General features: G+C 52.6%; 1 protein-coding gene across 1 annotated transcript; it reads right to left on the bottom strand.

The window, feature by feature from the left end:
• Positions 1-600: 600 nt before the first annotated feature.
• WDR73 (WD repeat domain 73) lies at positions 601-25,332 on the bottom strand. Its single transcript, XM_083170487.1, has 8 exons — positions 25,212-25,332; positions 23,452-23,519; positions 16,139-16,227; positions 11,414-11,502; positions 6,475-6,542; positions 4,435-4,596; positions 3,788-4,153; positions 601-992 (listed from the first exon to the last, which is right to left on the bottom strand). Exons 1-8 carry the CDS (start codon positions 25,304-25,306, stop codon positions 751-753), a joined length of 1,179 nt encoding a protein of 392 aa, XP_083026613.1. The 5' UTR covers positions 25,307-25,332; the 3' UTR covers positions 601-750.
• Between the last annotated feature and the right edge of the window lie 106 nt (positions 25,333-25,438).

The raw sequence follows: 25,438 nt of genomic DNA, 5'->3' as shown, positions 1-25,438 counted from the left end.
GCTGACTGATCAGTGCTAGTGCTGGCTGTCCCACGCTGTGTCTGATTGCCCTGCGCTGTGGCTGACTGATCAGTGCTAGTGCTGGCTGCCCCACGCTGTGTCTGATTGCCCTGCGCTGTGGCTGACTGATCAGTCAGACGTCACTGACCGATATTGTGACTGATATCGGCCAGTGTGTATGGACACAATGATACAGCTCAGTCTGACAATATCCTCCGCCACTGCATGTACGGAACAAACAAACAAAAAAAACATTTTTTTTTTTTTTATTTCCAAAATTCTTAAATATTTTTTTATCCTAGAAAATAACAGAAAGAATCTGATTGGTTGCTATGGGCAATGTGACCTCTTTGCATTTTTAGAAGAGTTTACCCCACAGAGTTAGTACAGCGCTGGGTGACCGGTGGATTTCCGGCTGCTGTAGAACTACAATTCCCAGCTTGCACTGCCTGCAGTAAATCATCCTTACGTTCTGTAATGGGTGCATTTAGTTACTGTACCAGTCTATACGGGTCATTGGGTCAGGCGGGCGACACGGCTTCGATCAACACAACCATTAAATCGACTATGGCTAAAAAGAAACTGTGAAATCTCACGTCGACCATTTGACTGTCGACATAGCCATTGTCGACCTATTTTATGTGTCGAACGAACAACCATATACCTACCATACACTGATTCCATTTCACTAAGAACCTTGAAAGTAACATAACGCACAAAACTATAATAATACAGAGGATATAATGGGGGTTATTCTCCGCACCCCGCAGCACCGTCAATCCAGTCCCAGATATGTAAGGAGCCGTCACTGGCTGAAGATACCAGAGTCCTCTCCTTCAGCGGGTGCCAGGAGTGAGCGGTCACCCAGGGGGCACTGCCGTCATCGCACCCCCCCATAAAGTGATGGCCTCGGTGAGCGAAGAGCGAGTCCGCCTCTTTCCCAGCCGTATCCCAGTCTCTTGTGTCATAGATCAGGACGCTGCTGCCAAAACCTGCACCGGTCAGCAAGAACATGCAGAAGTGAGAAAAAGAGACGAGGCGAGGGTGGAGGAAGTAACAGAAAGAGAAGAGGTGAGGGTGGAGGAAGTGACAGAAAGAGACGTGGTGAGGATGGAGGAAGTAACAGAAAGAGGCGAGGGTGGAGGAAGTGATAGAAAGAGGCGAGGGTGGAGGAAGTGACAGAAGGAGACGAGGTGAGGGTGGAGGAAGTGACAGAAAGAGACGAGGTGAGGGTGGAGGAAGTGACAGAAAGAGGCGAGGTGAGGGTGGAGGAAGTTACAGAAAGAGACGTGGTGAGGATGGAGGAAGTAACAGAAAGAGGCGAGGGTGGAGGAAGTGACAGAAGGAGACGAGGCGAGGGTGGAGGAAGTGACAGAAAGAGACGAGGTGAGGGTGGAGGAAGTGACAGAAAGAGGCGAGGTGAGGTTGGAGGAAGTTACAGAAAGAGACGAGGTGAGGGTGGAGGAAGTGACAGAAAGAGACGAGGCGAGGGTGGAGGAAGTGACAGAAAGAGACGAGGCGAGGGTGGAGGAAGTTACAGAAAAAGACGAGGTGAGGGTGGAGGAAGTGACAGAAAGAGGCGAGGGTGGAGGAAGTGACAGAAAGAGACGAGGCGAGGGTGGAGGAAGTGACAGAAAGAGACGAGGTGAGGGTGGAGGAAGTGACAGAAAGAGGCGAGGTGAGGGTGGAGGAAGTTACAGAAAAAGGCGAGGGTGGAGGAAGTGACAGAAAGAGACGAGGTGAGCATGGAGAAAGTGACAGAAAGAGACGAGGCGAGGGTGGAGGAAGTGACAGAAAGAGGCGAGGGTGGAGGAAGTGACAGAAAGAGACGAGGCGAGGGAGGAGGAAGTGACAGAAAGAGGCGAGGGTGGAGGAAGTGACAGAAAGAGACGAAGTGAGGGTGGAGGAAGTGACAGAAAGAGACGAGGTGAGGGTGGAGGAAGTGACAGAAAGAGGCGAGGGTGGAGGAAGTGACAGAAAGAGACGAGGTGAGGGTGGAGGAAGTGACAGAAAGAGATGAGGTGAGGGTGGAGGAAGTGACAGAAGGAGACGAGGCGAGGGTGGAGGAAGTGACAGAAAGAGACGAGGTGAGGGTGGAGGAAGTGACAGAAAGAGACGAGGTGAGGGTGGAGGAAGTTACAGAAAGAGACGAGGTGAGGGTGGAGGAAGTGACAGAAAGAGGCGAGGGTAGAGGAAGTGACAGAAAGAGACGAGGCGAGGGTGGAGGAAGTGACAGAAAGAGACGAGGTGAGGGTGGAGGAAGTGACAGAAAGAGGCGAGGGTAGAGGAAGTGACAGAAAGAGACGAGGCGAGGGTGGAGGAAGTGACAGAAAGAGACGAGGTGAGGATGGAGGAAGTAACAGAAAGAGACGAGGTGAGGGTGGAGGAAGCAACAGAAAGAGACGAGGTGAGGGTGGAGAAGTAACAGAAAGAGACGAGGTGAGGGTGGAGGAAGTAACAGAAAGAGACGAGGTGAGGGTGGAGGAAGTAACAGAAAGAGACGAGGTGAGGGTGGAGGAAGTAACAGAAGGAGACGAGGTGAGGGTGGAGGAAGTAACAGAAGGAGACGAGGTGAGGGTGGAGGAAGTAACAGAAAGAGACGAGGTGAGGATGGAGGAAGTTACAGAAAGAGACGAGGTGAGGGTGGAGGAAGTTACAGAAAGAGACGAGGTGAGGGTGGAGGAAGTAACAGAAAGAGATGAGGTGAGGGTGGAGGAAGTAACAGAAAGAGACGAGGTGAGGATGGAGGAAGTAACAGAAAAAGACGAGGTGAGGGTGGAGGAAGTAACAGAAAGAGACGAGGTGAGGGTGGAGGAAGTAACAGAAGGAGACGAGGTGATGGTGCAGGAAGTGTAACAGAAAGAGACGAGGTGAGGGTGGAGGAAGTAACAGAAAGAGACGAGGTGAGGATGGAGGAAGTTACAGAAAGAGACGAGGTGAGGGTGGAGGAAGTTACAGAAAGAGACGAGGTGAGGATGGAGGAAGTAACAGAAAGAGACGAGGTGAGGGTGGAGGAAGTAACAGAAAGAGACGAGGTGAGTGTGGAGGAAGTTACAGAAAGAGACGAGGTGAGGGTGGAGGAAGTAACAGAAGGAGACAAGGTGAGGGTGGAGGAAGTAACAGAAAGAGATGAGGTGAGGGTGCAGGAAGTAACAGAAAGACGAGGTGAGGGTGGAGGAAGTAACAGAAGGAGACAAGGTGAGGGTGGAGGAAGTAACAGAAAGAGATGAGGTGAGGGTGGAGGGAGTAACAGAAAGAGACGAGGTGAGGGTACAAAAGAAAGAGAAGAGGTGAGGGTGGAGTAAGTAAAAGCATCAATAGTACATATACAAAAATAAAATAAAATGTTCCTTCTTCAAGTTTTGCTTAAATTAGAGAAGAGCACCCTCAGACACATGATCATCCAGGCAGATTTACTGGGAAGTGACAACAGATGAGGGTAGATCTGAGCATTGGGCATAATTGTATCTATGCAGCAGACTTTCTATTCTGTTACGTAGGAAGTAAATAAATCTGCCTGGAAGATAAAGTTGCCTTAAGGTGGATTATGTTTTAAAGTCCAGCTGTGCGAGAGTATAACATTTACGACTGGCAGAAAATAGGGCTGCTCTTCCCATAAGCAGTGTCTTATGTTCAGAGGATTCCCATTGGATATGGCATAGAACTGCTTTGTAGGAGGTATAGTTATACCTACAGAGTAGTTCTGTGGCATATCCAATGGCAATCCTCTGAAGATGAGACACTAACCTTCCCTGTGTAATAGAATGGCGATAGTACGGGGGATTACCTGAGATGGAGAGGCAGCCGGCCAGTCTGGGGGCCCAACGGACACACATGAAGTTCTGGGACAGAACGGGGTCCGTGACCTTCCCCCTGGCACATTGCAGAGGGGCCGCTAAGTCCCGAGTGTCTGTGACAGTGATGTGGCCCTCGGTGGACAGGCTGGCAATAATGGAATGAGTGTCTTGATTGCCAGGCTTAACCGCTGCGCACCAATGGGCACTAGAGGGGGCAGATAGGGCAACGCTGCCCTCGCAGAAAATCCCAGGCTGCCGGACATCAGCGATAATCTGCCGGCCGCTCAGACAGCACAGGTGGAATGTGTGAGGATCCAGGTAGGAAAGGGTGCTGACCGCCTCGCTGCTGGACTCCGCTGGGGAAAAGATGGCAGGAATACGATATCAACTCAATTATTTGCCTTTTGTTTTATCATTATGACATACATAAGTCATGTGACACATTTCCTGGTAAGAGGTGGGAGTTATACAGGAGACAACATGAGTGAAATGTGGGGGCATTTCCTGGCAAGGGCATCCTCAGTGATCTCTCTTTGGCCCCTCCTGCGACAGTGGTGGTATATGCATGCACATTGTTGCCAAGTTGTTGGCTGAGTGACAGGCATGGGGGCATCCCGGGGTGACCAGCGTTACCTACCCAGTGCGTACATCTGCTTTGTGGACTCGATCTCTGTGACGCTGACATGGTCAGTCTGAGATCCATGCACTACACATGGTGACGCTGCAGTTGTGGTGTCGATTCTTGTCCATGCGTCATCACTGGCGTCCGTCTGTATGGAACTTGTGTGTTTAATGACATCTGCAGAACAACAAGTAACATAGGGATCAGACGGATGTACATAGGCCCGACCTCAGCGTACAAGGACTGAAGCCTACACTGGCAAACTAGAAAATGTTCTAATAGGACCAAAACAAGTGAAACGCGTGTTACCAGCCGCCATCCTGAAGAAGGGATTTGTATACACTCAGCTCTCCAATACATAGCCAGCGAAGTATCCCGTCGGGATTGAATACCCTGCGCTTGTGTTTGGAGTTGCAAATGTGGTTTTAATGTTCTTGGTACAGGTGTGGATCGTTTTATCGACAGTCATTAGGTCGACAGGTGCCTAGGTCAACATGGGACAAGGTTGACATGGGTTTAGGTCGACATAGCGTTAGGTCGACATGGGTTAGGTTGCAGGTCGGAAGGTTGACATTTTTTTTTTTACTGTTTTTTGACCCGAATATCAACACAGTAGACATGGACACAGTTGGAAGTCAACCGCAACCCCTCGCATCGCTCGCAATGCTTCGGGCACGGTGCCTCACTGCGCTCGGCACACTATTCTATTCTCCCACCAGTGGATGGTAGGGCATGAAATACCACCTGTCGGCACATGTCGGCTCAAAAAACAGTAAAAAACCATGTCGACCTTCTGACCTAATTCATGTCTACCTAAGGCTATGTCGACCTAAACCCATGTCGACCCAGACACCTGTCGACAATACAACCGTATCCCCTTGGTACAGTAGAATGGACATAACTGGAGATAAATACGTAACTGTATGACAACTACGGATGATTGTGTACGACTGCATCCAACTCTGAATCAGTCCCTGTGTATTAAGCTGCGTGTGATGTGTTTTTTAAGAGCTATCTGAGTAAAAAAAATGAATGGACATGACAATAACCTTACACACGATAGGTGAAATCATATGCAGCTCTAATGCCTAGAATACAAAATACAGGATACAGTACGGGACTCGCCACCCATGGCACAGCTTCCGGGCGTCTACTACACCTTATAAGCACAATAAATACATGGTTTGATAGGAAGCAGTGGCGGATCCAGAGGTGGGGGCTGCAGTACGGTGCAAATTTCAAAAAGGGGAGCACACATAGCCGGCAGTGGGTCTGGCTCCCCTATTTGAATTTTCAACTGCACTGCAGCCCCCACCTCTGGAGCCGCCACTGATTGAGTGGTCTCTCTATTGCCACCTAGTGGTCAGAACTAATGAAAGAAGACTTATTTGACGAAACAATTAATCTGATTGAGTCGGACGGCCGTGTGTTCGGTCGGACGGCCGATGTATTGTGTTTGCGCATGTGCAGAGGCATTTCTGCGCATGTGCGAACACGGCTTGAATCGGTGCAGAAAAGGATCGCATGGATCCATCCGACCAGGGGGTGGAGAGGGGCGTGAAGGGCTGTTTGGGCTCATTACCATATGCGTACGCCCCGCGTTTCATGGGCGTTCCCTTTAAAATGCTGGGCGTACGTATGGTAATCTGTAAGCTGGCCGCCCTTATCCCTGCTTTCATACGGAAAAATACCCGAGTGGTCTGGAGCCCCCGGAGCTGCCTGACCGCTCAGTCCATGTGATGGTCGGCGATCATCGGAGAATGGGGGAGGTGTTTGCATGAAACATCCACTCGTGGTCCGTTCGCTCTGTGTCTTACCGCATTCGGACGGTGTGAGCGATCCATACGGTAGGCATGGTTAAGAACACTCGGTGGCCGTCCGAGTCAACTAGAATAAGGGCCACTGTAACAGATAGGGGGCCACGCTGCCTATGACAGAACGATACCCTTACCGGCTGTCCATAGCCCCCAGCGTCATGCACCTCATTGGCTATACAGGGTTATATTACAGAGATCTGACGTGGAACAGGGCACAGAGCACTGCAGCTCCGCTCACCTTTGTCTTCTGCTCCTATTTGCCAAATCTGCACCGGACCTGAAGCCGGACCGCTGGTGAGGAGGAGGCTGAAACACAGAGAGTCGGAGAGGTCACTACGGGTGTACAAAGCGTAATCCTGTATATTCCAATAACTCGCCGATAATGGGGGATATGACGTATGTTCTGTTCCCTGAAGGGACCGGACTGCTTTCAGTATAGCGACCATCGATGTCTGTGCTAACGCGCGGACAGGCCGGGCCTGACCATTATACAGCTGGGGCATAGGGACGTGGACACATCATTATTGGAGGCGGCTGGTTTGTGTAGATAAACTGCTAGAATGCAGCGATCAGTGCCGTCAATACACAGAGTATCCGTCAATACACAGAGTATCCCCCCCCCCCCCCCCACGATCTCCTGGCAGTTTAGGTGGGAAATCGGAGGCCGATAAACAACAGAAATCCCCCAAAGTGCTATTATCGCCAGTTGTCATTGTCAGCTCGAGCAACCCTATCAGATTTAACGTTTCTTAAAGTCTTGGAGATAAGGGGATGATTCCGTACCCCTCGCTCAGTAGCTTGTTGCAGATCATTACATTAATGGGTGCAGACACTGAGTTTGACTATCACAAAATGAAGGATGCTTCTTAGAGAGGCGTCCTTGCTGAACTTAATGCACACGGCCGGTGTTGAAGCTTTCAGACGCCACCTCCACACTGTCACCTGAGGTTCTGGAGTGTCGGTATTGGTGTGTGGGCGGTGGTGGGGGCAGTCAGCTGGAGTTTTGCCTAGGATGCCATAAATCCTTGCACCGGCCCTGCTGAACACTTGCGTGTATTTCTCAGTGGCAGATAACTTAGATAAGTGCAAGAGAAAATCCATATTACCCTGCACTTCTGCGTCTCTCTGTTTGTGTCGCACAACTGTGCCCCACTCTGAGCTACGTATTCTGTGAGCAACGCAGCGGGGCAGACATCGCAGTGGGCCGAAGTCAACATCTAGACCAGGTATGGGGAACCTTTGGCCCTCCAGCTGTTGCTGAACTACATATCCCAGCATGCACTGCTACAGATTTACTATTTGGCCATGCTAAAACCGTAGCAAAGCATTATGGGATGTGTAGTTTAACAACAGCTGGAGGACTGAAGTTTCCCCATCCCTGGTCTAGACAATTACTGTGCAGCAATAACAGAATGCTGTTAGCGAGGGTCTGTGACCATCCGAGACCCCTGTATCCGACAACAGATGGAGAAGGGAACTGAGCATGTACATAACAGGAAGGGCTGTGATCAGGGAACGGTTCCCAGGTTCCTGTACTGATCGTCAGATAGACGTACAATATGCAATCCAAACATGCTACACATTCTGTCATTATGGCCAGGAGCTAAACACACCAGGAGTCTGATCGCTCCTATCGGGGCCTCCTCAGCGCTACTGTACACATTCCTGCCATAGTTATAGAGAGGGGAGGCGGCGGGCTGCAAGCAGTGTGACCTCAGAGGATGCAGACCTGTGAAATCCAGCACTAGATCTAAGGGGGGCAACCGAAATACTGAGTCAAAGCAGGTATATACCCAGTAACAGCAATTAGCTGTTAGTTTGGTTTGTATTTCAGATACAGACCAGACTGTGCTAGAAGCACTGCACGAGGCCAAACAGTGACAACAAAATTCAGCGAGCACTCTATTCCCAAAGTGATTGACAGGAAGCTGCCATCTGCAAGTGGTAACCAGACTTTTCAGTTTGTGTCAGAGGAAATGCAGACGTGTTTCAGGGAGGGCCTGTGATGTCAGCGCCGGCCTAGATCAGGGAGGTCCTGCGATGTCAGCGCCGGCCTAGATCAGGGAGGGCCTGCGATGTCAGCGCCGGCCTAGATCAGGGAGGGCCTGCGATGTCAGCACCGGCCTAGATCAGGGAGGACCTGTGATGTCAGCGCCGGCCTAGATCAGGGAGGACCTGTGATGTCAGCGCCGGCCTAGATCAGGGAAGGCCTGCGATGTCAGCGCCGGCCTAGATCAGGGAGGACCTGTGATGTCAGCGCCGGCCTAGATCAGGGAGGGCCTGTGATGTCAGCGCCGGCCTAGATCAGGGAGGTCCTGCGATGTCAGCGCCGGCCTAGATCAGGGAGGGCCTGCGATGTCAGCGCCGGCCTAGATCAGGGAGGGCCTGCGATGTCAGCGCCGGCCTAGATCAGGGAAAACCTGTGATGTCAGCGCCGGCCTAGATCAGGGAGGACCTGTGATGTCAGCGCCGGCCTAGATCAGGGAAGGCCTGCGATGTCAGCGCCGGCCTAGATCAGGGAGGGCCTGCGATGTCAGCACCGGCCTAGATCAGGGAGGACCTGTGATGTCAGCGCCGGCCTAGATCAGGGAGGACCTGTGATGTCAGCGCCGGCCTAGATCAGGGAGGGCCTGCGATGTCAGCGCCGGCCTAGATCAGGGAGGGTCTGTGATGTCAGCGCCGGCCTAGATCAGGGAAGGCCTGTGATGTCAGCGCCGGCCTAGATCAGGGAGGACCTGTGATGTCAGCGCCGGCCTAGATCAGGGAGGGCCTGTGATGTCAGCGCCGGCCTAGATCAGGGAGGGCCTGTGATGTCAGCGCCGGCCTAGATCAGGGAGGGCTTGTGATGTCAGCGCCGGCCTAGATCAAGGAGGGCCCGTGATGTCAGCGCCGGCCTAGATCAGGAAGGGCCTGTGATGTCAGCGCCTGCCTAGATCAGGGAGGGCCTGTGATGTCAGCGCCGGCCTAGATCAGGGAGGGCCTGTGATGTCAGCGCCGGCCTAGATCAGGGAGGGCCTGTGATGTCAGCGCCGGCCTAGATCAGAGAGGGCCTGTGATGTCAGCGCCGGCCTAGACCAGGGAGGGCCTGTGATGTCAGCGCCGGCCTAGACCAGGGAGGGCCTGTGATGTCAGCGCCGGCCTAGACCAGGGAGGGCCTGTGATGTCAGCGCCGGCCTAGATCAGGGAGGGCCTGTGATGTCAGCGCCGGCCTAGATCAGGGAGGGCCTGTGATGTCAGCGCCGGCCTAGATCAGGGAGGGCCTGTGATGTCAGCGCCGGCCTAGATCAAGGAGGGCCCGTGATGTCAGCGCCGGCCTAGATCAAGGAGGGCCCGTGATGTCAGCGCCGGCCTAGATCAGGGAGGGCCCGTGATGTCAGCGCCGGCCTAGATCAGGGAGGGCCTGTGATGTCAGCGCCGGCCTAGATCAGGGAGGGCCTGTGATGTCAGCGCCGGCCTAGATCAGGGAGGGCCTGTGATGTCAGCGCCGGCCTAGATCAGGGAGGGCCTATGATGTCAGCGCCGGCCTAGACCAGTCTTTGTCTATCTCATATTTGGGGAAGGGTCAGGGTGACGCACAGGCTGCGCACACAGGGACAATCATTTCATGGCGAGTGAGTTGCGAATGGATCTGTAGCTGGCCGATGAGCGACAAGATTTTTGAGAGCCATTTGCAGACTTGCGCGGGGGGCAGGATTTCCCTCTGTGTGGACGGCAGCTATCTGATCGGGTCTGCTAAATCACCCAGCAGCCATCAGGTCTGTAAGGCTGTCAATTTTGCAGAAGGGCAAATCATAATCACTGAAGGTGGGGCAGATGTAAAAGGTGCAGAGAGAGTTAGATTTGGGTGAGATATTGTTTTTTTTAAAGCGGCAATCATTTACACTGCAAAATCAAACTGGTTTTGCAGTGTAAATGATTGCCGCTTTAAAAAAACAAGATTTCTCACCAAATCTCTCACTTTCTGAATCTCTCATCCTATTAAATCTCACCGGTACTTGTGTATTTTGGCGGCGCCCCCGATGTCCGTCGTACGACGAACAGATCGCATCGCATCGTATGCCATGCACCCGATGGCATGCGATGCGATGCGACGCGATTTTGACCCCCTATACGACCAAAAATCGTATAAGCACCCTAAAGGGTGCTTTTGAGCACCCAAATGGGTGCTAACAATGTTAAATGCACCCCCACGCCACCCCCCACTATAAACGTGAACCCGAAGCGTGGCGAGCGCAGCGAGCCCGCGAGGGGCGGCGGTACGCGTCCTACGACCTTTTCATACCCCCACTATCCACGTCGGCGTGGAGTTGAGAATAGAATAGTGTGGCGAGCGCAGCGAGCCACCGAGCCCGAAGCGTGGCGAGCGCAGCGAGCCCCGCGAGGGGACGCGGATACCTTCACAGTTATACGCGTCCCCTCGCGGGCTTCACAGGTGTCCGTGGCGACGCGGACACCTGTGAAGCCCGCGAGGGGACGCGTTTACCTGTGAAGGTATCCGCGTCCCCTCGCGGGGCTCGCTGCGCTCGCCACGCTTCGGGCTCGGTGGCTCGCTGCGCTCGCCACACTATTCTATTCTCAACTCCACGCCGACGTGGATAGTGGGGGTATGAAAAGGTCGTAGGACGCGTACCGCCGCCCCTCGCGGGCTCGCTGCGCTCGCCACGCTTCGGGTTCACGTTTATAGTGGGGGGTGGCGTGGGGGTGCATTTAACATTGTAAGCACCCATTTGGGTGCTTAACATAGTATAAGCACCCATTAGGGTGCTTATACAATGTTTAATCGCATCGCATCGCATCGTATGGCATCGTATGCCATGTACAATGGCATACAATTTCAAAATTGTATGCCATCGTGCACTATCGTACGATATCGCGTCGCATCGCATACCATCGTATGTGTTATGGTATGCGATGCGATGGGCGCCGCCAAAATACACAAGTACCATCTCACCCTTTGTTTCTGTGCAGGGAAAATATTGACTGTTTAATTATTACACTGCAATTTAGATTTTAGTCACACCTCACCCAAATCTAACTACAGTATCTTTGTACATGTTACATCTGACCCCCTGCAGTGCAGCATGGTTTTGTCCATCTACAAAAACTGGAGCTTTGCTACAAGATCTGAATAAGGCCCTTATTATAATATATTATAATAAACAGATCAGTCATTGTACCTGGTGCCCGGGACGTGTCTCAGACTGTAAACGGGCTGCTCAGAGAATCCGCCATGTAGCACCTTTAAGTCTCTCTCTGGACATAAACCCTGCAGGGGGGAGAGGGAGAGGACAGAGGGTAAGAGGTCTCCTGCAGGGACACAATACCAGGATGTAAACACTGCAGGATGGGGAGGTCATGGGGAGACCAGCGGACATGCGTGAGCTGAGCGATAGTAACACGTTACATGTGACAGGACCCATGTGCACTAAGCAGCGCTACCCCACAGGGTATTCAATCTCATTCTGACATTTTTCTATAGCACTTGTCCCAGTTCTATGTGATGGGTTGCTATGGTAACACCGCCTTTATAAGTCTTTATCAGTTTTCATAAACGTGGCCACTTTTTACGTTACCCACGGTAACAACTCTGTGTCAGGCCGCAGGAAAGCAGAGCTCACACTCATATCACATACTGCATGAAGTTGTCTGCAGAATAAGATCAACAAGAGCTGAATGGGAATGTAGCCATGGCACAGAGGCGCCCCCTAGTGGTGGCAGAGGAGAAAACAAGGCTGCAGATAAACAAGGGACACGTGTTTCTAGAACTGCTGCCTGTGCTGCTCCGAGTCGCTGAGTGTCTCTGGGAGAACCCTGCACTGGAGATCTCTCCTGTTCTAATTATTACACATATTAAAAGAGATCATCTGCAAACTCCTGTTTCTGACAACGGAAATTGTGAGGTCCAGGACTGATAAATAATGTCAGGGTCTCCCCACCACCACACACACTGCCCATAGCGCACACACAGCTTCATAGCTACACACACTATTGCTAGGTACACACCAGAACAATGCACATCGTCAGTAAGATGATTGTACGATCGTCTCACGATCAGTTGGAGCACACGATCTGCATGCCATCCGATCAGTTGGAGCACACGATCTGCATGCCATCCGATCAGTTGGAGCACACGATCTGCATGCCATTCGATCAGTTGGAGCACACGATCTGCATGCCATCCGATCAGTTGGAGCACACGATCTGCATGCCATCCGATCAGTTGGAGCACACGATCTGCATGCCATCCGATCAGTTGGAGCACACGATCTGCATGCCATCCGATCAGTTGGAGCACACGATCTGCATGCCATCCGATCAGTTGGAGCACACGATCTGCATGCCCTCCGATCAGTTGGAGCACACGATCTGCATGCCCTCCGATCAGTTGGAGCACACGATCTGCATGCCCTCCGATCAGTTGGAGCACACGATCTGCATGCCATCCGATCAGTTGGAGCACACGATCTGCATGCCATCCGATCAGTTGGAGCACACGATCTGCATGCCATCCGATCAGTTGGAGCACACGATCTGCATGCCATCCGATCAGTTGGAGCACACGATCTGCATGCCATCCGATCAGTTGGAGCACACGATCTGCATGCCATCCGATCAGCTGGAGCACACGATCTGCAAGCCATCCGATCAGCTGGAGCACACGATCTGCATGCCATCCGATCAGCAGGAGCACACGATCTGCATGCCATCCGATCAGTTGGAGCACACGATCTGCATGCCATCCGATCATTTGGAACACACGATCTGCATGCCATCCGATCAGTTGGAGCACACGATCTGCATGCCATCCGATCAGTTGGAACACACGATCTGAATGCCATCCGATCAGTTGGAGCACACGATCTGAATGCCATCCGATCAGTTGGAGCACACGATCTGCATGCCATCCGATCAGTTGGAGCACACGATCTGCATGCCATCCGATCAGTTGGAGCACACGATCTGAATGCCATCTGATCAGTTGGAGCACACGATCTAAATGCAGTCCGATCAGTTGGAGGGATCTTTTTCTAATCCTGACTGCAGCAGGATCTGAAAAATGACCAAACGACCAGAAATGGCCCAAAACATGACCAATTTACACGCAATCATCAAGATTGTATCCAAATCGGGTGAATTGAGGCCAAATCGTTCTGGTGTGTACCCTGCAATACACTGCCCCACTGGACACACACACTACCCATACCACACACACACACACAATGCCCCATAGACACAAACAGGCTGTCCCACTGGGCACACACACACACACTGCCCATAGCGCACACACACACACACAAAATGCCTCACAGTGACACACACACTGCCCATAGTGCACACACAAACACACTGCCTCACAGTGACACACACACAATGACCATAGAGCACACACAAACACACTGCCTCACACACTGCCCATAGCGCACATACACTGCCTCACAGTGACACACACAATGACCATAGACACACACACACACACTGCCCCATAGACGCACACACACACACACTGACTCACACACACTGCCCATAGCGCACACACACACACACACTGCCTCACAGTGACACACACACTGCCCATAGCACACACACACACACACACTGCCCATAGTGCACACACAAACACACTGCCTCACAGTGACACACACACAATGACCATAGAGCACACACAAACACACTGCCCATAGCGCACATACACTGCCTCACAGTGACACACACAATGACCATAGACACACACTGCCCCATAGACGCACACACACACACTGACTCACACACACTGCCCATAGCGCACACACACACACTGCCTTACAGTGACACACACACTGCCCATAGCACACACACACACACACTGCCTCACAGTGACACACACACTGCCCATAGCACACACACACACACTGCCTCACAGTAACACACACACACACACACTGCCCATAGCACACACACACACACTGCCCATAGTGCACACACACACTGCCTCACAGTGACACACACACACACTGCCCATAGCGCACACACACACTGCCTCACAGTGACACACACTGCCCATAGCGCACTCACACACACTGCCTCACAGTGACACACACACACTGCCTCACAGTAACACACTGTCCATAGCACACACACACACTGCCTCACAGTGACACACACACTGCCTCACAGTGACACACACACAGTGCCCATAGCACACACACACACACTGCCTCACAGTAACACACTGCCCATAGCACACACACACTGCCCATAGCGCACACACACACACACACACACACACACACTGCCTATAGCACACACACTGCCTCACAGTGACACACACACTGCCTCACAGTGACACACACACTGCCTCACAGTGACACACACACTGCCCATAGCGCACACCCTAAGGTGTAGACACGGTTCTTGTTGACCTAATGGCTACAAACCATGACCAGATACTAAGATGGGATGTTGCCATAGCAACCAAACAGATTCTACTTTTTTATTTAGCATCTTCTAGAACAGGGCTGGGCAACCCCGGCCCTCCAGATGTTAATGAACTACACATCCCAGGATGCTTTGCATTAGTTTTGCTATGTGGCCATGCTGAAACTGATGCAAGGCATGCTGGGATGTGTAGTTCATCAACATCTGGAGGGCCGGTGTTGCCCAGCCCTGTTCTAGAAGATAGATAGAACATTAGTGGTTGCTATGGGAAACATCCCATCTCCAATAGAACCCTAGGACAAAGTACAGTATCTCCAAGCACGCTGCAGATGTAACTGACCCGTGAGGTCATGTAGAGGATTCCAGCCAATAGCGATCATTCTAGCACCGTGCAGTTCCTCCTCCCTGCCTGAGGTGTCGCTCTCGCAATCAATGCTTCTAGCACAGTGTGGTCTGCATTCCAGCACTGATATACAGACCACACCAAGGAGCACCACAGCAGAGGGCAACGCCCCAGGCAGGGAAGGGTAAATTCATGGGTTTTAAAAGATGCAGGGTGTTACAATGATCACTAGATCAAACACAAAGAGATAGACATTACACAGTGGAGCAGATGTATTAAGCCTGGGGAAGTGATAAAGTGGTGATAAAATGGGGTTGGGATCATTTGGTCTACAGCAAGATGGTCGACAGTCATTAGGTCGACATGGGAAAGGGTTGACATGGTTCTAGGTCGACATGGGAAAAGGTCGACCTGGTTCTAGGTCTAAAGGTCATTAGTTTGACAGGTCATTAGTTCGACAATGTCTAGGTCGACAGTCAAAAGGTCGACATGGGAATTTTTACTGTTTTTTTTTACCTGAATGTCAACACAGTCGACATGGACTCAGTTTAAAGTGCACCGCATCCCCTCGCTCGCAATGCTTCGGGCACACTATTTTATTCTCCCACCACGCCCTAGTGGATGGTAGGGCATGAAATACCGCCTGTCGGCACATGTCGGCTCAAAAAAAACAGTACCGATGTCGACCTTATGACTGTCGACCTAGACACTGTAGAACTAATGACCTTTCGACCTAGAACCATGTCGACCTTTTCCCATGTTGACTAATGACTGTCGGTGGTATGGCCAGAAATTTCCGGGTTTGGGTTGGACTGCCGCAGTGTGCTGTCCCAGAATGTTTCCAGGTGTTCCACGATATGTAGGTGTGTGCCACTAGTGCCTCTAGCGGTGCACCACTGGCACACCACCATCTGTCAGCAACCTCACCATCGTTCTACCCCCACCCCCCCCCCACCCCCGTCACTCAGCTGCCCCTCAGCAGCAAAAGCAGCAGCCCCAGGGGAGCAGAGTGGTGACTATTTCTGTGGCAGGACAAACCTGCCCTGGTAGGTTTGTCCTGCCCCAGGAAAACCCACCACTCAAGGTGTTAATGCATCTGCCCTTCTGTTCCCAATACTACTTCTACAGAGAATTACTCCCTTACCGGGTTTTCCTTTACGTTTAGCTTTTGTGGGAAGAGCAGCTGGAGAATTTCGTTGGTTTTGGTGGCGTCGTACCCCGCGACACAGATACCTGTGCGAAAAGTGCGAGAATTAATATATATATGCAATTATTAATGTAATAAATGCAGTCAGATACTGTTCTACCAAGTGTAACACTGCGCGCACATCTGTATACATCTGCTGTATGGTGTCCCCGTGCCCATCTGTACACATCTGCTGTATGGTGGCCACGCGCACATCTGTATACATCTGCTGTATGGTGCCCCCGCGTCCATCTGTATACATCTGCTGTATGGTGTCCCCGCGCCCATCTGTATACATCTGCTGTATGGTGTCTCCGCGCCCATCTGTATACATCTGCTGTATGGTGTCCCTGCGCCCATCTGTATACATCTGCTGTATGGTGGCCCCGCGCCCATCTGTATACATCTGCTGTATGGTGTCCCCGCGATCATCTGTACACATCTGCTGTATGGTGTCCCCGCGCCCATCTGTATACATCTGCTGTATGGTGGCCCCGCGCACATCTGTATACATCTGCTGTATGGTGGCCCCGCGCCCATCTGTACACATCTGCTGTATGGTGTCCCCGCGCCCATCTGTACACATCTGCTGTAAGGTGTCCCCGCGCCCATCTGTATACATCTGCTGTATGGTGGCCACGCGCACATCTGTATACATCTGCTGTATGGTGCCCCCGCGTCCATCTGTATACATCTGCTGTATGGTGGCCCCGCGCCCATCTGTATACATCTGCTGTATGGTGGCCCCGTGCCCATCTGTACACATCTGCTGTAAGGTGTCCCCGCGCCCATCTGTATACATCTGCTGTATGGTGGCCACGCGCACATCTGTATACATCAGCTGTATGGTGGCCCCGCGCACATCTGTATACATCTGCTGTATGGGGGCTTCCTGCCCATCTATATACATCTGCTGTATGGTGTCCCCGCGTCCATCTGTATACATCTGCTGTATGGCGGCTTCCTGCCCATCTATATACATCTGCTGTATGGTGTCCCCGCGCCCATCTGTACACATCTGCTGTATGGCGGCTTCCTGCCCATCTATATACATCTGCTGTATGGTGTGGCCCCGCGCCCATCTGTATACATCTGCTGTATGGTGCCCCCGCGTCCATCTGTATACATCTGCTGTATGGTGTCCCCGCGCCCATCTGTATACATCTGCTGTATGGTGTCTCTGCGCCCATCTGTATACATCTGCTGTATGGTGTCCCTGCGCCCATCTGTATACATCTGCTGTATGGTGGCCCCGCGCCCATCTGTATACATCTGCTGTATGGTGGCCCCGCGCCCATCTGTACACATCTGCTGTATGGTGTCCCTGCGCCCATCTGTATACATCTGCTGTATGGTGGCCCCGCGCCCATCTGTATACATCTGCTGTATGGTGGCCCCGCGCCCATCTGTACACATCTGCTGTATGGTGTCCCCGCGCCCATCTGTATACATCTGCTGTATGGTGGCCCCGCGCCCATCTGTATACATCTGCTGTATGGTGGCCCCGCGCCCATCTGTATACATCTGCTGTATGGTGGCCCCGCACCCATCTGTATACATCTGCTGTATGGTGTGGCCCCGCGCCCATCTGTATACATCTGCTGTATGGTGTGGCCCCGCGCCCATCTGTATACATATGCTGAATGGTGGCCCCGCGCCCATCTGTATACATCTGCTGTATGGTGGCCCCGCGCCCATCTGTATACATCTGCTGTATGGTGGCCCCGCGCACATCTGTATACATCTGCTGTATGGTGTCCCCGCGCACATCTGTATACATCTGCTGTATGGTGTCCCCGCGCCCATCTGTATACATCTGCTGTATGGTGTCCCCGCGCCCATCTGTATACATCTGCTGTATGGTGGCCCCGCGCACATCTGTATACATCTGCTGTATGGTGGCCCCGCGCCCATCTGTATACATCTGCTGTATGGTGTGGCCCCGCGCCCATCTGTATACATCTGCTGTATGGTGTGGCCCCGCGCCCATCTGTATACATATGCTGAATGGTGGCCCCGCGCCCATCTGTATACATCTGCTGTATGGTGGCCCCGCGCCCATCTGTATACATCTGCTGTATGGTGGCCCCGCGCCCATCTGTATACATCTGCTGTATGGTGGCCCCACACATCTGTGTACATCTGCTGTATGGTGTGGCCCCGCGCCAATCTGTATACATCTGCTGTATGGTGGCCCTGTGCCCATCTGTACACATCTGCTGTATGGTGGCCCCGCGCCCATCTGTACACATCTGCTGTATGGTGGCCCCGCGCCCATCTGTACACATCTGCCGTATGGTGGCCCCGCGCCCATCTATATACATCTGCCGTATGGTGGCTCCGCGCCCATCTTTAAACATCTGCTGTATGGTGTCCCCGCGCCCATCTGTATACATCTGCTGTATGGTATCCCTGCGCCCATCTGTATACATCTGCTGTATGGTATCCCCGCGCCCATCTGTATACATCTGCTGTATGGTGTCCCCACGCCCATCTGTATACATCTGCTGTATGGTGTCCCCGCGCCCATCTGTATACATCTGCTGTATGGTGGCCCCACACACATCTGTGTACATCTGCTGTATGGTGTCCCCGCGCCCATCTGTATACATCTGCTGTGTGGTGGCCCCACACACATCTGTGTACATCTGCTGTATGGTGTCCCCGTGCACATCTGCTGTATGGTGTGGCCCCGCACCCATCTGTATACATCTGCTGTATTGTGTCCCCGCGCCCATCTGTATACATCTGCTGTATGGTGTCCCCGCGTCCATCTGTATACATCTGCTGTATGGTGGCCCCGCGCCCATCTGTACACATCTGCTGTATGGTGGCCCCGCGCCCATCTGTACACATCTGCTGTATGGTGGCCCCGCGCCCATCTGTATACATCTGCTGTATGGTGGCCCCGCGCACATCTGTATACATCTGCTGTATGGTGTCCCCGCGCCCATCTGTATACATCTGCTGTATGGTGGCCCCGCGCACATCTGTATACATCTGCTGTATGGTGGCCCCGCGCACATCTGTATACATCTGCTGTATGGTGTCCCCGCGCCCATCTGTATACATCTGCTGTATGGTGTCCCCGCGCCCATCTGTATACATCTGCTGTATGGTGGCCCCGCGCACATCTGTATACATCTGCTGTATGGTGTCCCCGCGCCCATCTGTGTACATCTGCTGTATGGTGTCCCCGCGCCCATCTGTATACATCTGCTGTATGGTGTCCCCGCGCCCATCTGTATACATCTGCTGTATGGTGTCCCCGCGCCCATCTGTATACATCTGCTGTATGGTGGCCCCGCGCACATCTGTATACATCTGCTGTATGGTGGCCCCGCGCACATCTGTATACATCTGCTGTATGGTGTCTTCGCGCCCATCTGTATACATCTGCTGTATGGTGGCCCCGCGCACATCTGTATACATCTGCTGTATGGTGACCCCGCGTACATCTGTATACATCTGCTGTATGGTGGCTCCGCGCCCATCTGTATACATCTGCTGTATGGTGGCTCCGCGCCCATCTGTAAACATCTGCTGTATGGTGGCCCCGCGCCCATCTGTACACATCTGCTGTATGGTGGCCCCGCTCCCATCTGTATACATCTGCTGTATGGTGGCCCCGCTCCTATCTGTACACATCTGCTGTATGGTGTCCCCGCGTCCATCTGTATACATCTGCTGTATGGTGTCCCCGCGCCCATCTGTATACATCTGCTGTATGGTGGCCCCGCGCACATCTGTATACATCTGCTGTATGGTGTCCCCGCGCCCATCTGTATACATCTGCTGTATGGTGTCCCCGCGCCCATCTGTATACATCTGCTGTATGGTGGCCCCGCGCACATCTGTATACATCTGCTGTATGGTGTCCCTGCGCACATCTGTATACATCTGCTGTATGGTGGCCCGCGCACATCTGTATACATCTGCTGTATGGTGCCCCCGCGCCCATCTGTATACATCTGCTGTATGGTGGCCCCGCGCCCATCTGTATACATCTGCTGTATGGTGGCCCCGCGCACATCTGTATACATCTGCTGTATGGTGTCCCTGCGCACATCTGTATACATCTGCTGTATGGTGTCCCCGCGCCCATCTGTATACATCTGCTGTATGGTGGCCCCGCGCACATCTGTATACATCTGCTGTATGGTGTCCCCGCGCCCATCTGTATACATCTGCTGTATGGTGGCCCCGCGCCCATCTGTACACATCTGCTGTATGGTGTCCCGGCGCCCATCTGTATACATCTGCTGTGTGGTGCCCCGCGCCCATCTGTATACATCTGCTGTATGGTGGCCCCGCGCCCATCTGTACACATCTGCTGTATGGTGTCCCCGCGCCCATCTGTATACATCTGCTGTATGGTGTCCCCGCGCCCATCTGTATACATCTGCTGTATGGTGTCCCCGCGCCCATCTGTATACATCTGCTGTATGGTGGCCCCGCGCCCATCTGTATACATCTGCTGTATGGTGGCCCCGCGCCTATCTGTACACATCTGCTGTGTGGTGCCCCGCGCCCATCTGTATACATCTGCTGTATGGTGGCTCTGCGCCCATCTGTATACATCTGCTGTATGGTGGCCCCGCGCCCATCTGTATACATCTGCTGTATGGTGTCCCCGCGCCCATCAGTATACATCTGCTGTATGGTGTCCCCGCGCCCATCTGCTGTATGTGGCCCTGCGCCCATCTGTATACATCTGCTGTATGGTGGCCCCGCGCCCATCTGTATACATCTGCTGTATGGTGACCCCGCGCACATCTGTATACATCTGCTGTATGGTGGCCCCGCGCCCATCTGTATACATCTGCTGTATGGTGGCCCCGTGCCCATCTGTATACATCTGCTGTATGGTGGCCCCGCACCCATCTGTATACATCTGCTGTATGGTGGCCCCGTGCCCATCTGTATACATCTGCTGTATGGTGGCCCTGCGCCCATCTGTATACATCTGCTGTATGGTGTGGCCCCGCACCCATCTGTATACATCTGCTGTATGGTGGCCCTGCGCCCATCTGTATACATCTGCTGTATGGTGTGGCCCCGCGCCCATCTGTATACATCTGCTGTATGGTGGCCCCGCGCCCATCTGTATACATCTGCTGTATGGTGTGGCCCCGCACCCATCTGTATACATCTGCTGTATGGTGGCCCGCGCACATCTGTACACATCTGCTGTATGGTGACCACGCACCCATCTGTATACATCAGCTGCATGGTGGCCCGGGCACATCTGTATACATCTGCTGTATGGTGTCCCCGCGGGAAGCGGTCATTTATTAGAATGAACTTAGGTCTACAGTCATTAGGTCGACCCCACTAGGTTGACTGGCAGGAAGGTCGATCTGACTTAAGGTCGACATGGGCCAAGGTCGACATGACTTAAGGTCGAATTTGCATAAAGGTCGACATGAGGAAGGTCAACTGATAATAAGGTCGACATGGGGTTTTTCACTGTTTTTTGAGCCGACAGGCGGTATTTCATGCCCTACCATCCACTAGGGCGTGTAGGAGGTTATTAAAGCTGTGGCGAGCGAAGCGAGCCACCGTGCCCGAAGCATTGCGAGCGAAGCGAGCGATGCGAGGGTCCGATTCTCATTGCCAACTGTGTCCATGTCGACTTTGTCGACATTCGGATAAAAAAAACTGTGAAAAACCCATGTCGACCTTATGACCAGTCGACCTTCCTCATGTCGACCTTTATGCAAATTCGACCTTAAGTCATGTCGACCTTGGCCCATGTCGACCTTATGGTGGCCCCGCGCACATCTGTATACATCTGCTTTGGTGTGGCCCCGCGCCCATCTGTATACATCTGCTGTATGGTGTGGCCCCGCACCCATCTGTATACATCTGCTGTATGGTGGCCCGCGCACATCTGTACACATCTGCTGTATGGTGACCACGCACCCATCTGTATACATCAGCTGCATGGTGGCCCGGGCACATCTGTATACATCTGCTGTATGGTGTCCCCGCGGGAAGCGGTCATTTATTAGAATGAACTTAGGTCTACAGTCATTAGGTCGACCCCACTAGGTTGACTGGCAGGAAGGTCGATCTGACTTAAGGTCGACATGGGCCAAGGTCGACATGACTTAAGGTCGAATTTGCATAAAGGTCGACATGAGGAAGGTCAACTGATAATAAGGTCGACATGGGGTTTTTCACTGTTTTTTGAGCCGACAGGCGGTATTTCATGCCCTACCATCCACTAGGGCGTGTAGGAGGTTATTAAAGCTGTGGCGAGCGAAGCGAGCCACCGTGCCCGAAGCATTGCGAGCGAAGCGAGCGATGCGAGGGTCCGATTCTCATTGCCAACTGTGTCCATGTCGACTTTGTCGACATTCGGATAAAAAAAACTGTGAAAAACCCATGTCGACCTTATGACCAGTCGACCTTCCTCATGTCGACCTTTATGCAAATTCGACCTTAAGTCATGTCGACCTTGGCCCATGTCGACCTTATGGTGGCCCCGCGCACATCTGTATACATCTGCTTTGGTGTGGCCCCGCGCCCATCTGTATACATCTGCTGTATGGTGGCCCCGCGCCCATCTGTATACATCTGCTGTATGGTGGCCCCGCGCCCATCTGTATACATCTGCTGTATGGTGTGGCCCCGCGCCCATCTGTATACATCTGCTGTATGGTGTGGCCCCGCGCCCATCTGTATACATCTGCTGTATGGTGGCCCCCCGCACATCTGTATACATCTGCTGTATGGTGGCCCCGCGCCCATCTGTATACATCTGCTGTATGGTGGCCCCCCGCACATCTGTATACATCTGCTGTATGGTGGCCCCGCGCCCATCTGTATACATCTGCTGTATGGTGTGGCCCCGCGCCCATCTGTATACATCTGCTGTATGGTGGCCCCCCGCACATCTGTATACATCTGCTGTATGGTGGCCCCGCGCCCATCTGTATACATTTGCTGTATGGTGGCCCCGCGCCCATCTGCACACATCTGCTGTATGGTGGCCCCGCGCCCATCTGCTGTATGTGGCCCTGCGCCCATCTGCATACATCTGCTGTATGGTGGCCCCGCGCCCATCTGTACACATCTGCTGTATGTGGCCCGCGCACATCTGCTGTATGGTGGCCCCGCGCCCATCTGTACACATCTGCTGTATGTGGCCCCGCGCCCATCTGTACACATTTGCTGTATGGTGTCCTCGCGCCCATCTGTATACACCTTCTGTATGGGGCGATTTACCCCGTGAGTGCAGCTGATAATAAGAAGCCTCCACCTACTTTTTTCACCGATCCACTCAATAACTCTGGTGGCGTCCTGCAATTCAAAGTCATGTAGATCTCTGTACCTGTAAACAGGAATGAGGCGGATTATGGCCAGAAGAGGGAACAAGGAAGATTGCCCAAAATCGTAGGTCCACACATGAACGTGGGCTGGGGTGGAAGGTGGCTGTGCAAACTGGAGCAGGATGGGGGAATCTCCCACTTAGCGAGTAAAGGGGGTGGTCTCGGGCAGCTGGTGACGTGATTCTAGGTAAATCGTGTAATTGTAGGCGCGCCGCCACTGTAGAATGCCGTAATCTTGGCATTCTATAGCTACTATGATATGATCACGGCCGCCAGGCCCCACATACCGCCTCCGTTCTACTCTCACACCTCCACCCCAGCCCCTGTAATCTCAATCCGACTTGCAAAAATGTTGGATTGAGGCAGAGAGCCTGTGCCGTCCTCCTGCACCCTCCTCGGTCATTTACCTGGTCGCTGCCGGACCGGGGGCCAGATGCACTAAGCTTCAAAAGTGATAAAATGGAGAGTGATAAACAGCCAGCCAATCAGTTCCTACCTGCCATGTCAGGATATGGTCGTATTGTCGACCCGACTTAGGTCGACAGTCATTAGGTCGACAGCAACAAGGTCGACAGGGTTCTAGGTCGGCATGGATGAAGGCCTACAGGTGTCTAGGTCGACATGGGACAAGGTCGACATGGTTTTAGGTCGACAAATGTGTTAGGTTGACATGGGTTAGGTCGACAGGTCGACAAGGGTTTTTCACTGTTTTCTGAGCCGACATGTGCCTACAGGCGGTATTTCATGCCCTATCATCCACTAGGGCGTGACGGGAGAATAAAATAGTGTGCCTGAAGCATCGTGAGCGATGCGAGGGGCTGCGGTTGACTTTCAACTGTGTCCATGTCGACATTCGGGTCAAAAAAGTTAAAAAAAAAACATGTCGACCTAACACATTTGTAATCCTAAACCCATGTCGACCTAGACACCTGTCTACCTTCACCCATGTTGACATAGAGCCCTGTCGACCCAGTTGCCTGTCGACCCAATGGTGTCCACCTTATGACTGTCAACCTAAGTCGGGTCGACACTACGATCCACACCCGCCACATCACAGACTGTGTTTGAATACTGTCAGGCAGGAGCTGATTGGCTGGTTGTTTATCACTCTCCATTTTATCACTTTTGAAGCTTAGTGCATCTGGCCCCGGGTGCGAGCAGCTCACCAGGCACCGTCCTGCCGCCTCCCACTGTCGCTCACCTGGTCTCAGCGCCGGCCGGGTGAGCAGCAGCAACAGCGGCCAAATCTGACATTCGGATTTGGCCATTGATTGAATAGGTATTGTCGGATCCATTCCGTGTGGGAATGGATCCGACACTAATTAAATATACACCTATGTCGCTCCCATAAAGTCACGGATAGAATGCTCTGCTTCATGACAATGGCGTGCCATCGGAGGGGGGCTAGCATAGCATCAATTTTAGTTAATGCTTTTGGAATTGAAGATCTATGCATTGCTATCCTCTCTTTAGTCATCCTGATAGTTTTTCAGACGTAAAGCTTGTGGCAAGAGCAAGTGATAACATATATTGTAAGTTTAGTTTCACAGATCACCCGATGAGAACACCCACAGTAGGGGCAAGCCAGTTGGTGCACGCTGGGGGAATAGTTTTGCAGCGCCTCACCATGTACAGTATTTATCCCCTCCACCAGGCAGGCAGCCAGCAACAAAGTGCCTCCCTCCCCAACTCACAGCATAAGAGACTCCACCATCCAGTCCTCATACTCCTCACTGTCCACCATCCTGTACGTAGAGAGAGCGGAGGATCTCTTCTTTTGCCCGCACATTTCACCCGGCGGCCATTTTACTTGAGGGCAACTGCCCCTAATCTAAACAAAATAGATTTATCCTAGTAATAAAACGGAGACACTGATCACAGAATACTAAAGCAATATCTACAGATGTATTTTATTACACAG

This window comes from Crinia signifera, chromosome 2, assembly GCF_055691185.1.
Source record: "Crinia signifera chromosome 2, ASM5569118v1, whole genome shotgun sequence".
In the NCBI taxonomy this organism is placed as follows: Eukaryota; Metazoa; Chordata; class Amphibia; order Anura; family Myobatrachidae; genus Crinia; species Crinia signifera.
This window is presented reverse-complemented; position numbering and strand designations above follow the sequence as displayed.